The sequence below is a fragment of the Hypomesus transpacificus genome, chromosome 20, assembly GCF_021917145.1.
Source record: "Hypomesus transpacificus isolate Combined female chromosome 20, fHypTra1, whole genome shotgun sequence".
Classification (NCBI taxonomy): Eukaryota; Metazoa; Chordata; class Actinopteri; order Osmeriformes; family Osmeridae; genus Hypomesus; species Hypomesus transpacificus.
Window position 1 is genome coordinate 2570226 of NC_061079.1, and position 16643 is coordinate 2586868.

Consider the following 16643-nt stretch of genomic DNA (forward strand, 5'->3'; position numbering starts at 1 on the left):
TCTGTTTTGATTGCATTCTTCCACCCCTTAGTAAATCATTGGTCTGGTAACTTACACCATCTGAGGGCCAGTGCATGCATAAACAATTCTTGCTAGATCAGTGAAGGTTTTCTATCCCCTCCCTTTCTAAATAGAACCCAGGTGTGGAAAATTTGAACAGACTATAATTATTTCTGGAGTTTACTCTGTAGTTCTAACCTTTGTCTCGTCCAACTGTCATGTTTTTGAAAATAAAGGTGTGCAAACAGTGCCCTGTCAGTGTAGACATATGTGTGTTCTTATATTTCACTGTTCAAAAATAATGTAAAACTTAGTCCAGGATGATAACATGTAGCTAGCTATATTTCCAGGCTGTGATATCAACACCCTCTATTTTTGTACACCCTTCCAAAGCTTGTTATATTAGCGAATTTTCCAGAAATACATTTCAAGCATATAAATGTTTCGGGGGGCATATTTTCAGTTTGGAGGTGGTACTAGAGTCCAGCAAAGATACTACCAGTGACAACGTTGTTAGAATCAACTGGTTTCAAAGGGGGTTCTTTATTAACGCAATATGAGTAAATGTAAACAAATATCAGTAGAAGGAAAAAAACTTGAGGGAAAGTTTAATAGTCAAATAGTTAAAAGTCATAGGCCTAATATAGGTTAGGACCATTTTTACACAGGATTTAACCATTTCTTTATTTTGATGCAACTGTTTCTACTATGTTAGGCTTCCATAAAGCCTATCACCATAAACATTCAAATATATATGATCTATGTTACATATGTTTTGATATGTAGTATTCCAATACAGATATTAGTGTAATCTCTTTGAATTAAATATACTGTATTATTTCATTTTCTGTCATTTGGGAATGAGGTAAACAAAGAAACCACTGTCAATTATAAGTGAACATAGTAAGTGTTCTCTAGTCTACTGGATGGATAGATTAGACATAAACAGCTGATAAGTCAACCTTATGCTAAGCGACCATAGAGTTTCACACTATATCTTACAGTATGTTCAGAGATCAGGTGACAGATAAATACATGGGTCAGCTGATGAGGGGCTTTTGAGTGATAGCTGTCGCTACCTATCCATGGCTCGCTCGTCCTCCTCTCCTGATGGACAGGTGCATTTACACAGCTCTCGCTTTTTACACCTATGAGAAGGAGAGGGATTTTGTTTTGAACACTTGGCTAAAACACTTCAAAAGTTGGCTTTGAGACACTGGAGCTAAACTCATGACATCAAGTGTTTCCTGATGTTTTCATCTTATTTAATCCACAGATGGACTATACTCATGTTAGAAACTAAACCTATGCAGTGGTTAAAGTACTTAAATTACGTCTGAAAGTCACCATTGTGCTTACTGCCTCGTTGTGTTGCGACAACTTTACCCAATACAAAAACAAATAAAAAGCATTTTCTTTTAACCATCGCTCTGTGGGGGGCTGGGACAGCCCGACGGTTAAAAGAAAATGCTTCACTATGTTTTGTATGAGGTTAAGTTGTCGCAACGGTGGGTCACAATGACTGAAGGGTCACAATGACCCGAAGATAACACAAGGGTTAAATAAGATCTGAATTATTCCTCTGCATCTTTATAAAGGAGACACTGGAACGCAGTTACAGAAGTTCAACAGCAGGGGGATTGAGAAGTTCCATTCATAAAATGAAGATTTAGTGCCCATCCTGCAGTTACTGTGTTCAGCCAGTGGATGCCGTTTGCGTCCTACCCAGGGAAGCTCTGCATGTGGTCGACGGTGTCGGGAAGAGGCACGCCGTGGCTCTCTGGCAGCAGCAGACTGAGCAGTCCGGACAGGATGGTCAGACTACCCATCAGGATGCTGGGAAGGGACTTTGAGAACTCCCCTGAAACACAGTGTGAGAGGGAAGAAAACACAGATGTAGATCAGAACAACAATAGATGGAAAAAGGAAGAGGGAGGGAGAGACAAAAGGAAAAGAGAGGTGAGAGAGATAAGGAGAAAAAGAGACATGAAAAGTAGACATACAAAGTAAAAGTAGAAGAAACGATTCTACAAAAGAAACACTAATCACTATTCTTTTTTTGGAAACTGTCAAAAGAGAACATTTTGCAATCCCTTTCAGGTGAGAGCATATAACCCCCCCTTGTAAAAGACAGATATGAGAAAACATTCTAGAACTCGCCTATATTCAACCACAGTTCTGAATGTCAGGATTTCCATGACAGACTCATGACGGTTTTGAAGACGGCGACCTCTGAGGGATCGAAAATCCCGCGCATTCAGAAGGGGTTTTCAACCTTGCCCTTTACACACCGAGATTTGACAGGATTTCTTGAATCTTGAAATTAGATTGTGCACTGTAGAAGGTGAAATGCCCAAACTCCTACCGATTTGTCTTTGGGGAAAGTTGTTCTCAAAGTGTTGGATAATTTAAGACGTGATTTATTACAAATCACTTTAAAACCAATACAAACTGTTTTTATTAGCATTTTCCATACTGTGCCAATTCTTTTCGGAATTGTGGTTGTAAATACAGACAGAACAGAACATTTTAGAACCAACCCAGGTATATGATGTAAGGCGCTGAGATGCTGCCCACGCGGGATGCCATGGAGCACACCCCCACGGCTGTGTTTCTCAGGACAGTGGGGTAGAGCTCCGCTGTGAAGGCGTACACGATGGCAAAAGCCACTGTCACGCCAAACTTCCCCAGCATTTCCAGAGCCGTGGAAATCCAGCTCCGGTCTGATGAACAAATTACAGAGACAGGCCAACGTGGGGATGAGATCAGGTGTGGAGTCTGAGAACTGGAGGTATGAGCTGTGACTCAAGGGTAGAGTCTCACCTGAAGGTATGAGGTGGGTAAAAAACATCATCACTCCACCCAGAAACAGTGTCCAGCAGAGGGAAGGACGTCGTCCGCAGAAGCGAAACAGGACCCAGGCCACCAGGTAGGCTGGTACCTCGATGGCCGCCGACACAAAGCAGTTGAGGTAGGAGCTGCCATGAAGGTTGGACGTGTTGAGGGACAGGGCGAAGTAGCCGATGGACATAACGGTCCTAGACAGAGACGAAGGGGGGGTTGGTAAGGGATAGAGAGATGAATGGTGGGAAGGTAAAGTATAGAGGGATAAAGGATGAGCAGGTAAGGGATAGAGGGATGAAGGGTGAGAAGGTGAGGGATAGAGGGATGAAGGGGGGGGTTGGTAAGGGTGGTCCTAGATAGAGAAAAATGGAAAGAGGGCTGTGTGACTATGTAACAGGCTGGGTTTGGAGGTTGGGGCTGAGGCTTGGGTAGAGTTAAAGCTATGGCTGAGAGTAACACTAGGGCTAGATAAGGAGAAGTCTGGGAAAAGCTGAGGCCAGGGCTAGGGGTAGGAAGCTGAGGCTGGGACCAGGCTAAGACTGAGGCTCCAGGAACATCTGGGTGCTCTGTGTTTGTTGCCGGCGACTCGGGCGTCTGAGGGGTATCTGAGGGACTCACCAGACAATCCACAGGGTGACTGAGACCCAACAGATGTTTCTAGGACGCAACAGGTCACAGATGTTGTAGGTTTTTAACTTCCCAGACGCCAGCTCCATCTAAACACACACACATATATGCACAAATGCACACACACAACCACACACACACGGGGACTCAGAGATAAATGTGTTTCAAATGAGAGGAGGGTGGGTGCCAATATGTCAACAGCCAGCCAGCTGTGTGGACATAGTGGAACTAACACCTCCAACTTTGGGTCAGAGATCACCTAGGGCAGGTGCACTGCGAACAAAATGGCGGCCCTGTTGTTCCTAAACTGCATCCTTCATTCCCTCCTGCCTTCTGTGCTTCCTTTCTTCTGACTATTCTTTGTTCCTTCAATCTTTATTTTTTCTCTCTCTCTCTCCATCCATCATCTACCTCCATCCATTGTCCGTTCATGCCTTAATCCTCCATCCATCCAGCCATCAATTCTTCTTTTCAACATCAACATCACTGAAAGACTTATTGGACAGAAGAAAAACAGCTGCTTATTCAGAGCTGTCCTTAAAGTAAACATGTAAATATTTACGTCAATTTTTTTTACCCAAAGTGACATGCAAGTAATAAATATAGAAATTACAGCAGAAAGTCATCAGGATCAGAAGTGTACAGTTCTAGCAGTATTTTTGTGGTGAGTCAAGGAATGGTCTGTATTTACCAGGCACAGTACATTTGTGCAACATTAATGTCTCAAATACAGTGCAAAAATTATATCTCAACTACAACATAACATATTAAATCAGTCAGAATAGACAATCATAGTTACAAACTGAACATGGAAACCTTTGTAGGCCTGTGACGAGTTGCGAGGTTCTCTGTGCTCAGCTCACTAAACTTCGACATTCCTGCTTCACAGGGTTCCTATCTAATTGCAAAGTGCCGGTTGCTGTTCCTGTCAGAGGCATTGCTTATCATGGAGGACCAGGCTGCAGGGAACACACTAACTAACCGAGGTGCCCCATCCAGTGAAAGAAGGGGATTTGTTGTTGGTCAGTGTAAGCCTTGGCAGGAGTCCAATCTTTCTTTCTCTTTCTCTCCATCCATCTCTCTCTCTCCCTCATCCATTACTAAGTATGTCTCTCTTTCTTGCCCTCTGTCTTTTTCACTCTCTCCCTTTCCCTCTTTCTCTCATACGGACCTCTAAGTCCCCCTCTGACTCTTTCACTCCTAGTTTATTTTCCTATGTTTTGTATTTCTGTCTGTTCAACTCTCTCCCTCTCGTCTTTTCATCCAGATGGATGTGCTATCCGATGAAAGTGGTTTCCAACTGCGACCAATCGTTGACCACTGTGTGACCCCTGGACTGATCAGGACTGAGCGAGCAACTAGACTGACCTGTGGAGGCTGAAAGATGATGTCAGGAGCCTGTACTCTGTTCTGTTTGGCAGCTCTCCTCAGTATGGCCTCAGCTTCCTCCACTCTGCCCTGAGAGAGCAGCCACCGGGGGGACTCTGGGATGAACCTGGACACCAGAACAGAAGATACAGACTCAAAAACATCGATTCCTAATTAAAAGAACTGGACTGGTAACAAGAATACACACTTTGCTCAGTATGACACAGTCTATGGTACATACGTACATGTAGATACAGTACAATTCACATAGCAAACTGGTATAAAGACAGCAGGTAGGCTCAGAATCCAAAGACAGGCAAGAGTTAAAAATCCAAACACTGAATTCAAAATGACAGGCAAAATCTGTAACAAAATACAGGCAAGTGCACAGGTGTTCGAACACGTGGGCCATGCGGCAGCAAGAGGAGAGCTCCGGCCTAACTTGCTTATAACTTTCCTTAAAAGGGCCATTTACTGACTTTATAGGCTATTTCACACTGTTCCTTAAGGTCTCCGAATAGGGTATGTAACATTGGTTGGGCTGAAAATGGCCCGGGTGCTGTTCTTTGCGCCCTAGTGCACCCTGTGAAATAGTCCTGGGAAAAAACGAGAGGTTTTCTCCCTTTTATGGTATGCTCATGAATAATAAGATGAACTGCGCGCTGACTGGTTGGTTTACAACGAGTGAAGCTGCGGAGCAAAGATGTAACACGGCCAACAGCACTCACTGAAACATCAGTGGAGACTTACAAACGTACAAATAAGGTGGGTAACGTTGGCACCACAGCTTAGGAAACAAACTATTGTGATTCAACTCAGCTTCAGTTAGCTCTAGCTATCTTGCTGAAAAATAGATCTGGGCAAACATGCAGTGTGAATTGTAGATTTACATGACAACACAGGTTCTTTATTTAAATGAAACACGGCCAGGAACATGAAATAAAGTTAGCCCCATTGCCAATAAACTAAATAATCACACATTCTACCTATGCTAGATACAGGCAGGATACGTTAGCATTGCTAATAACTGTTAGCGACAACATCATACTACAGCTTGCGGTTGTGATGAACATAAGGTTGGAACAGCACCTCTTTTCAGCAACAGCTTCATAGCAAATCATGCTTTACATTGTTCCAGGTTTTCAAAACTGTCCTTGGTGAAATGGTTCGAACAAATGTGTAATTGAGGGTCGAACTGCACAGGGATCTTCTCATAGACAAACATCACAGCCCGTCGAGTGTTTGGTTCCTTGCCTGGAAGACTGAAAAGTGTCAGCATTCCCTGTAAGCTTTGAACACTGCATTTCCATTTTCAATATCTTTGAAAAACGTTCTTCTTTGTAATTCCATGGAAGTAGGCTACACAGCAGCGCGCAGCAAATTTTGGGGCGTGACAAAGGTACAGACCAGAGCCAAAAAAGGTGGAGCCCCCTTTGTGATTTTTTTAAACCTACCGTTTTACTAGCCTGGTCCTAACCAGTAGCCTGGCTCTGCCCTCCTACGTGCTTCCGTTCAATTTTGATTTTGATTCTGTACTAGGTCTGGCCATTCGGTACATATGTCAGATTTTTCAGGTTGATTTTCTACTGGTGAATCAGCGAACAGAGGGAGTGGCTGAGAACGATGACAGTGATGTTGTGCGCTAGTTTGTGTTGTAGTTCCGTAATGGCGGCGGAGAAAGATGTGAGCGAAGCCATCCGGTCCATTGTGGCAATACTGCCGAATATCTATAAATTAAAGCCGGAGCAAGAACAAGTTTTGCTGAGTTTTGTTGGTGGCAATGATGTTGTGGCCCTCCTCCCCACGGGGTTCGGGAACAGTTTGATTTTCCAGCTACGGCAGCAAGCTCTTTTACAGTAGTGGTGAAGGAATTGGCTAAAGCGAACGCTAACGATTGGTTATGGCAGATCAGAGTGGCTCTGGGCAGATCCAATAGTTTTAAACTTCAACAGAGTACCCACCTACAAGGAAGTCAACACTTGTCAATGGAGCGAGGCCAGACTCTGGTTAGGACCAGGCTACCTATCCAGACCCTCGTACATTTCATTTGTACAGAGGGTCTGGGATCGCGTTAACTTCCTTGAAGGCGGGTACTCTGTTGAAGTTGGATCTATTGGATCTGCCCAGAGCCTTTTCCTGTGGCTAGGTGGCTACCTTGGCTGACAGCTAGCGGCTAGTTCATGTTAGTTCCTTTCAGTATAAAGGAACTAAAATGAACATTGTAAGGGAAATCTGTATTATACCCGGCCTACTATGTGCATCCTCTCGATCACTAAATTGAGTTGAATTGTTTGTTTGGGGTCATTCTAAACTGTGACTCATGTACTAATGGTGGCTAGCTGGTTATACCTAGCAAGACATTAATGTTACCTAACTATTACTGTTTAACGTTACATTTAACGTAGGTTAACGGTTTAGTTAAGAATTATTGCATCTCCGGAAGATTCAAGATTTGGAGGGGGATAATTGGAGATTTTTGTGTTATTTTTAGGGCCGTCGAATAATAATAATAATAATAATAATGCGCTACTGTAATCACTTTAACACTTTCTAAAAAAATTGTGTTGTTAACACAGGTTTCTTTTTTACCCTGGAAATCACCTGTCGTCACATGACTTCGACTGCCAATGGTAGCTGAATGATGGAGAGAGGGCTTTTAGATGGGAATTTCCATTTCAAAAAGTTGCCAGACGGCTCGGTTGACAAAACCAAGGATGTGTGTAGCCTACTGGTTGTCAGGCTGAGTTAAGTTATCACCGGAGTAGGCCTACTTCCAGCCAAAACATCACATGCAAGCAAAACACACAGCTAGCAGCAGCAGCATTAGAAGCAACAGCGGTAGCAGCAGCAGCGTTCAATCCGGTAATATAAAGTAGACAAAACTCGGCAATGTTAAATTTGTGATTACATTTCCTAAATATATAACAATGTGTATGTTCAATATTTTACAGCCTATGTGTGAGTATATAAAAATACCTCACAATTTCCTCGTTATCCTCCAGTTATTTGAAGTTAAGTACACCATTTTAATGTTAATCTCCCCCATTTGAACAGATTAAATAAATTAAATAAATTTGCGATTAATCGCGATTAACTATATGAAATAATGCGATTAATCGCGATTAAATATTTTAATGGCTTGACAGTCCTAGTTATTTTCAATGTTGGGATGGGATTTTTATTAATTTTGTATGATTATTATTTTGGAGGAGTTGTTAACAAACGGTCACCTTTCTACTATGAGGTGCACACTCCACCCCCTCCCCCTCTTCCCCTTCATGGCGCATGGCTGATGGCACAAATTAGAATAGATTAGATTTTTTATTTATTGACAAAACACTCCTTCCTTCTGTGAAGAAAGTAGAGTTTACCGCCATAGTGGAATCAGACCATGCACCAGTGATTCTTGATCTTGTTTTCTCTCAAAATTTTACACAGCGCAGTAACTGGAGACTGGACACAGCTTTACTGGCAGACAAACTGTTTTGTGAATGAGTTTTTGTTATTCAACAAATCAGACTTTATATCACCATCTAGTTTAAGGTCTGGTCCTAACTCTTTTAGTTTTCTTTGTAACTTAAATAGTTAAATAAACACCTTTGAGGGGTTACCCTCCTACCATGTGTGCCTGGTCTCCTCTGCCTTGTCACAACACACACACACAAGCACACACAAGTATACAGCCAAAAAGACATGCATTGGGGCTCAGTCCAGTCCAAGAATTCCTGGTCAGAACCACAGGCAGCAACCAGGCAGCCCTTAGGACATGGGATCCATGTCAGGTATTACCTTCTTCCACGTTCCAGTTACGAGACAAGTGGCGCAGCTGTGGCTCGTCGACTGACTGGACTCTCCTACTGCATAAAGGCCAGCAAGTGCCCAGATTGAGGGATGTGTCCACGTTCATCTGATGATCAAAGTATCTAGCATCTATGTAACGTTGTGAGATAACTCTGTTGCATTGCTGTATCCCTGCAGACATAGCTGACCTACTCCTATTCCTGCCCTCGACTGAGGGCCTTCGTTTAGTTGTTGCTAGTTTGTTATGTAATGAATAACTGTGGGCTTTACCCTTACCTTCTGTCAGCATTTTGCTTATCAAACTAAAATCTTCAAAATAAGTGCTGAAAAGCCGTCATACTCAGATGTTGACACGGCATACATAAACACACGCATGCACACACACTTACCACCACAACGGCACATATAGGACGCCAGGCAGGGTAAGAACCAGCAGCAGCATCCTCCACTCCCTGATAAAGTAGGCCCCCAGAGGGAGGAGCATGTAGCCCAGGGCGAAGCTGACACACAACCCCAGGGTGGAGAACACTATCCGCACTTCTGGGCTCAACAGCTCCGTGCCTGGAGATAGAGGCTACCGTTAATTCAATCTGCCTATCTGCATCGTCAAATCGTTTTGTTCTGAATTAGATGGAGTGATAAATGGATTGATCAATCAAAAAAACATATTAATTGATTGATGTATAAAGGGATAGACAACCCGACAGATGGACAGCTTGTACCTTGGTCTAATTACTTTTAACTTGACCTTAGGACAGTCTAAAATGGATTTAGAATTAGAAATGATTTACTAATTTACTAATAATTTACTTGTATATGTCCTATATATACTATTAACATTTAGGAAAAATCTTATACATGAATAACACAATTTTTTATGATCAAATGAACATTCAAAGTACCAAGGACGAAGGCAGCCACGTAGTTGGAGATCTGCCCCATGCCCACGATGAAGTGTAGTCCACAGAACATAGACCAGGACAGAGAGAAGACCTGGATGAAGGTGAACACTGTCTGGACCCCCATGGTTACAAACAGCACAATCTTCCTCCCAAACCTGGAGAAGAGAGTAAATCAACACATGGGTGTGTTCAAGGGTGTGTGTTCCAGTTTCAGGTATATTCTCATTTGTAACAATTGTTACAACATTGTTTATGGTAGGACAGATGGCTATCTGTATTAACTATTTCTATATAATATCAAGAAAGTCTGGAAAAGTTTAATAATACTAATGTGTGACAGGTGTTAGGGCAAGCAGGGGTGAATGTACAGTCCAGTGTGTGTGTGTGTGTGTGTGTGTGTGTGTGTGTGTGTGTGTGTGTGTGTGTGTGTGTGTGTGTAGACCAGACTGTGTGTGTGTATGTAGACCAGACTGTATATGTGTGTGTCACCTGTCTGACAGCTGTCCTGACAGGAAGGAGCCGGTGAGGACACCACAGAAGAAGATTGAGGAGGTCAAAGGGTTCCTCCACTTTTCATCACAAACCAGGTCCCACTGTTAAACAACATGCACACACACGCACACGCACACACACACGGGATGGGGTATAGTTCAGTGGCAGTGCAGATCAAGGGATCCCACATTCAAATCCCCTGTATAGTGCTTTGGATTCAACCGTCTGCTTTAATAAATACATTCTTACATTACTAATATGCTAATGTATGGATTTGTGTCTGAGAAAGTATGGATCCATTGACAGCAAATCAAAGAGAAATTCGCCAGACAAATGGAAGTCATAGGATGTCACATGACAGGCCGTGCGATGCAGTAGCCTATGTGATAGCTGGCGACATGAGGCAAGTGAATAGGTGGCCTAGCTAGAGGAGCAAATCCTGTCCTATGCTAATTGCAAGCATATTTAGAAACTGTCATTGAGCAACATCCAACTGTCATCAGTGTGCATCTCCACATCTCCTGTTTAGATAGTAAGTAGTTTAGTGACTGTGATAGCATGATTAACTGTATGCCTACTACTTGTTGGCAGGGAGGTGATGGGTATGATTGTAAGTGGGTATGTAGTATTTCATGTTTCATATGTTTTGTTTTCCATTTTTTCTGCCCCCCACTACATGCCAAGTCTTTAATTGTAATATTTAAATAATCTTACAATAAATAATTTTGAATCTTAGCTATCAAAGCTAAATAGCTAGCTGTAGTTAGATAACTATAGCAATGATTTGTATAACTGCAGCATCCCATTACTGGTATTGGACATAGAACTGTTAAAATGGTTAAATCTGCTTTAAATTAACGGAAATAAACTCTATAAACAACCGTAACGTATGTGTGCAACCATTTGTAAAACTGGCCACTGCAGGGCAGGCAACTGTAGATTATCAAGCCCTTTCTCCTTGTGCTCATTCAGCTCCAGGTAAATCGGCGATCGGCTAATGTTCCTTTTTGTGCTTGTTCGTAACCGCAAGCACAGTTCCAGGCAACTTTTCTTGACGTAAGCAAATACATGGGGTGCTAGTTTACCCATTTTGGATTGTTTTTTCAGTTTCTTCACATTGCGTAACTTTCTTCTGTGCTAGCTAGTCAAGCTAGCTCACCCGGCACACGATTGACATTCAACGCTGAAATGCTGGCTGGCAGCCACTCGCTATCCATACAGTGAATGTGTTGTGGCAAGTCATAATCTAGCGATTGATTTGCAGGGATTTCGAGTAATATAATAAAAGGTTACACATGTCAACGTTTATGTCTGATGCATCTTTTTTTTCAGCCGGAACAAGACCCGTTCCTTAGAGTGCGGGTGGCATTTCATCTTTCACTCGGCCTAAAAAAGTGTGGAAAAAGATAATCTATTGTTTGCTGTAGATAAGATCATGTCAGATCTAGAATGCGTGTCGGATTTTTGATAAATGTGTGTAAAAGTTGTATTTTGTCTGCACATTTGCCATGACATTATACGAATACGATTGTACAGTACAGTCTTCGTTTGTTTTAATCGTCTGTGAGCAAAAAAAAAGGCTACTCCCCAGGGTACTAACTCGGAGCTCTGGAAGTCCGTTTGGCAATCTTGTGTACATGGGAAATTGTAATTAAAGGTAGCTCCTTTAAACACCGGCTATAGTAGGTGGCCTTACGCTGTGTTTACCTTAAAAGCGGCCGGCCGGAAGTAGTTACATCTGTTTTGTAGAACCCGGAATAACCGCATAACCCCTATAGGGCAGGGCTCCAGACTGCGACCAAATGGTTGCATTTTGCGACCAGTTTTGAGACAGTGCAAGCATTGTTTACAAGCACTCACCATGTGTGACCTACAAATTTGGAATTTATTGAGTGTGCTCAACGTCACCACACGGTAGCAACAACGCATAGATAAGACGTCCTTGTACAGCGATATCAGCGAGCCCTCAGCATTAGTTGCCTACCGTAGCTAAAAGTCTTGGAAAGTTTAGGCTATTTTTCACAAGGTTCCTATGAACATGTCTTACGTAATCTGCCAAACTAGTGGGTTTCCCATTGTTCTTTTGGTGAGCAGTCTCACCAGCCCTTCTCATGGAGCCGAGCAACTAGCGTTAAATACTTATTTAGCATTAGCGTTGTTATACTGTATCCCTGCCTGTGTTTGCCTGTGTTATATTAAGGTGTTTGCGCTGTTACGCTGTTATACTCAGAAAGTATCGTGTCGTGGTGTAGGAGGACTGTTCGAAAAGCGCTGAATCATACATTTAAGTTATTTAGCTAAGACTTGCATGTACAGTACGTAATGTCACATTAATTAATGTATTTAAACTCAAGTTTGTGTGGTGCGTCCATATATCAGTTGTAAAACTGTCAGTAAAAAAACGGACCCATATGCAACCGACGCAAGCACACACCACAATTTCCCCAGAAATTGGATACAATTTCCCCCTCTCTACATTAATAATTGCATTGCAGATCGATATAAGGTGTAGGCCTACCCCAAAATGTTCTGCTTGCGCTCCAAAGATATTCAGTCCGGGGCTACTGTAATCCTAGTAAAAAAAGTTTGTCTGGATCCCAATAAGGTATAGCCTATGCTACTGGATATTAACGTTGGTCATGAAGGTGGTACTTGGAGAGTCAAATATTTTCTGAGGTGGTACGGGGTCTAAAAAGTTTGAGAACCACTGGGCTATAGGCTATAGCTTTGCCAGTTGTTCCGCGTCTTCCATCGGTCTCCGCCGCCCTCCGACTCTGTCTCGACTCACTTGGTAACAGTAACTGCCGATTTTGGCAAAGGAGAAGACACAAGTTTTTACAAGTTTCATAAGCACTTGCTCCATACTCTTCCTCCAACGAGCAACTTAGCTTTTGTTCTGAGGTAAAATTCGGTCGTTCTGAAATCGTCTACTTTTCCCTGTGAAAGCAAACTGTTTCACCTTTGGCCTAGTTCAGACAAAAGCTGAATTTCCGCAATCTGAATTTCAGCAATCTGAATTTCAGCAATCTGAAATTCAAGAATCTGAATTCCTGCAATCTGAATTTCAAGAACTGAATTCCTGCAATCAGAATTTTAGAAATTTGTATTTTTGGATCTAAATAATTCAGTTTTATTAAATTCACTATTATATATTCGACAGCAAAATATTTAAGTTTTATGAAATTCGACACACAAATATTAAAGATCTTTTATATTCAAATTCAGATACTTTTGTCAGCTTTCTAGCTCCATACCTGTGCCCCAGTAGAGTTTTATGTCTAACAACACCTCTGCTCCAATCAACGCTTGTAAAATCAAAGAAGTTTAACCGAAAACACAATCCGATCCAGGAGGTCGATACACCATTCTTTACTAAAGAAACTACAGTTTGACCTGACATAACTCATAAAACATTATCGACAACGGTAGAAGTACTAAAGAAAAATTATTTGCCCATATATTTTTTTTTTTACTTTTGTACTTCAGAATTACATTTTCTGCTGTAACTTCAGGAGAGATAGCAACACAGACTGGAAAACCTCCATGTGGTATCGTAAAGGAAGCCTGAGGAAACTAAAACTGTCACATGGCTCCTATCTTATCCCTGAATCGTGGATTTGGTAGTGTTACAACTCTCCCCGTGTTACAACCATACCGAGGCTCCCGACATGAAGCTAAAAAATGTGTGCGCTTGCATTAACTTTAGATGTCCCTGCCAAAGCTGATATCAAACTTGCGTCCCTGAACTGTTGTATAGTGGGTTAAGCAAGGGTAATTTCTATAGCCTAGTAGTGTTTTGTGCGCAACACGCTTGGAAGAAAAAAAAGGGATAAGAATAGGGGCCTGAGCCCCAGTACAGTTTTATCTCTAACAACGCCATATGTGTGCGTTCTGCAGTGGCTATTTGGCAAACTCAGAAAAGCGGGTGACATGGAATTCGGTTTGTGTTTTCGGTTAACCACTTTTACAAGCGTTGATTGCGATACTGCGTAAATTGTTTCCGGGATTATCAATCTAAATTAATGCACTGACTATTTGTCGTGGTAGTTTTTGCAGACAATCAATTGTTCAAGCTGAAGTTGGGTGAAGTATAGAGTTAATGTTTATTTGACGTAGGTTTAAGCATAATAACGTTACCAACATAACATCATCAGCACACAAACATAAGACAATAACACAAAGACAATTCCATACAGCTCCATCTAGCATTCTAGAATGGAACCGGGAGAATCCAGCCCACCAGCACTACTCAGCTGATGGCCCTGAACCCCCCAGAACATTCTTCAACAGACCATTTTATAGATACAATAGTTCTCAAAAGCCATTGGTCCATCCTACAGACCTGAAGCTATACCAATTCTCTTCTGTCATTGGTTAAATCCTTACAACAATACAGTTGAATCCACATTTTCTTCAGACCAACTGTCTCTTCCCCCCAGGTGACAAGAACCCTATCAGGTCACCCAGACTTCACGTCTCTTAGACTTCATGTCTCCTAGTTAGGTGTTTATAAAACTACAGGTGGCATCTCTACCAAATGGAGTTGAATTAACATACATTGTATGATATCAAGCAACTTCTTTTACACTATTAAAGTAAATTGTTAAAACTCGAACTTTAGATTTTACTGGGGCACAGCAGATTTTTACTAGGGCACGTGCCCCAGTTAAAAGGGTAAAACGACGCCCATGGAGTGAGATTTGGTGGGGCCAACCAAAATGTTGCTGCGTATAAAGCCCCCCCCCCCTTCCCCGAGACAACCTTGCACGGATGTTCGCGCGTCTATGTTACTTCTAATCCAACCCTAACATTACATTACATTACATTTATTCATTTAGCAGACGCTTTTATCCAAAGCGACTTCCAAGAGAGAGCTTCACAAAGTGCATAGGTCACTGATAATAACAACAAGATAGCCCCACAGCATTGCGGGTAGTCAAAAACAAGAAGTACATATTGTGAACAACCAAAAAATAGTGCTAAAGGGAAGAAACCATAAGAGCATGTAGTTAAACAAGTTAAAAATTACACAACATTAATCTCTAAGTGCAGGTGTACCTGCAGGAAAGCAATAAAAATAGGATTAACTAGAAAAAGAATACAACAGTTTAAATCAGCTACCACTAACCAACAAGAGCAACAGTCTAAGCAAGAGTCATTGTGAACCTTGAGGAAACTAGCGTTGGGTTCAGCAAACCATTCCTAAGTACCATTGTACTCCCGGAAGGAACAACAACGCACCTCGGTGACAATAGTAGAGATGTACGTCCCCTGGTCGTACTTCCATCCATCCAGACATGTCTCGAGGGGTAACTGACTGACGTTCACATCAATCCCCGGGACGTATCCACTATTTGATAAGTTTTTGATGACATCCAGTCGATACCGAGAGCATTTGCTGAGAGACAAAGTTCCACTTTGATCTTCCTCCCAGGGAATACTGTGGTTCCTCCATTCGGCACTGATGTTGCTTCCTGCGGGAATAAGGCAACGATGGGGCGGTGTGTCTCCGATGAATACAATGGACATGCCGGTAAAACCATTAGGTATGGCACTTGAGCACAATAGAAAAAACACTGTTTGTTGGAACGGTCCCCATTGTCCGAGGAAGGCAATGCTTTCCTCGTAGTCTGTCATTTTGGGTCATCCAGCAAGTATAGGTATCCCAGTTTCCCAATAGATTTTCTTGTTTAAACGCACCTTTGACAATTGCACTGCCCCTTTCTGACACAACACCAACCAAGTTTTGTGATTTCGGTAACATCCATGCTAAACCTAGAGTACAAATGTTGGGGAGACTAGACATGTCGAAGCAGTAAAACTGCAAACTGTTAACTCTTTATTAGAAAAAGTGTTCGTCTCTTCACTAACGGAGTTACAAAATTAAACTGAGTTGTGGGTTTTATAAGAAGCCTATTATCAATTTGCAAATTGGAGAGAATGTTATAACACGACGACTTAAAATGAGCCGTTCAGACACAACGGTAAAGAAGTCTCTCTGAGGATAGGACGGTGTAAATAGAGAAAAGAAATATTACATAATTTACAGTCAAATAGGGTTCGTCAAGGAATCAGAGAGCAATCCTCTTTACATAATCTCTCCAGATCATCCAGGGTCCTACTCTCTTGTGCGCTCATCTTTAGCTCAGCCCACCCAAGCGATAGTGTTAAATGAATATTGCCTCTGGCTATAGCCTACGTTTGACTGTTGGTAAATTCCTAAATACTTTGATCAACTTCAAAAAGTCTAATATAAATGGCAAAAGTTTTAGTTGATGTTTTAGAAATTGTGATCAGTATAAGCACATAGGAAATTTCTTTTCTTCAACCTCCTACATCCCTGAAATGTTCAAATAGAGTTGTGTTCATCTATGTTTAATACAATTAAATGGCCCATTATGTATGCATTGTATTAGGCTACTAAGTATGAATTCTCTTTATCTTGCACGCTACCTCACCAGTTTAACAATCCTGAAAACCAACTGATACTTAAATCAACTATTTATAGATGCAGCAATTCTGTATTTCTTTTTAACTTACTGGGGGAGTAGGATTTTGGCAACACTGTTTTTCAAACCTGCCGAAATCCCCCCCCCCCCCCCTCCCCCC

General features: G+C 42.0%; 1 protein-coding gene across 1 annotated transcript; it reads right to left on the reverse strand.

The window, feature by feature from the left end:
* Positions 1-249: 249 nt before the first annotated feature.
* Positions 250-15671, reverse strand: LOC124482577 (solute carrier family 22 member 5-like). The gene is made up of 10 exons (XM_047042970.1): positions 15276-15671; positions 10032-10135; positions 9543-9697; positions 9030-9201; positions 4840-4966; positions 3463-3560; positions 2824-3038; positions 2541-2723; positions 1726-1861; positions 250-1148 (listed from the first exon to the last, which is right to left on the reverse strand). Exons 1-10 carry the CDS (start codon positions 15669-15671, stop codon positions 1076-1078), a joined length of 1659 nt encoding a protein of 552 aa, XP_046898926.1. The 3' UTR covers positions 250-1075.
* Between the last annotated feature and the right edge of the window lie 972 nt (positions 15672-16643).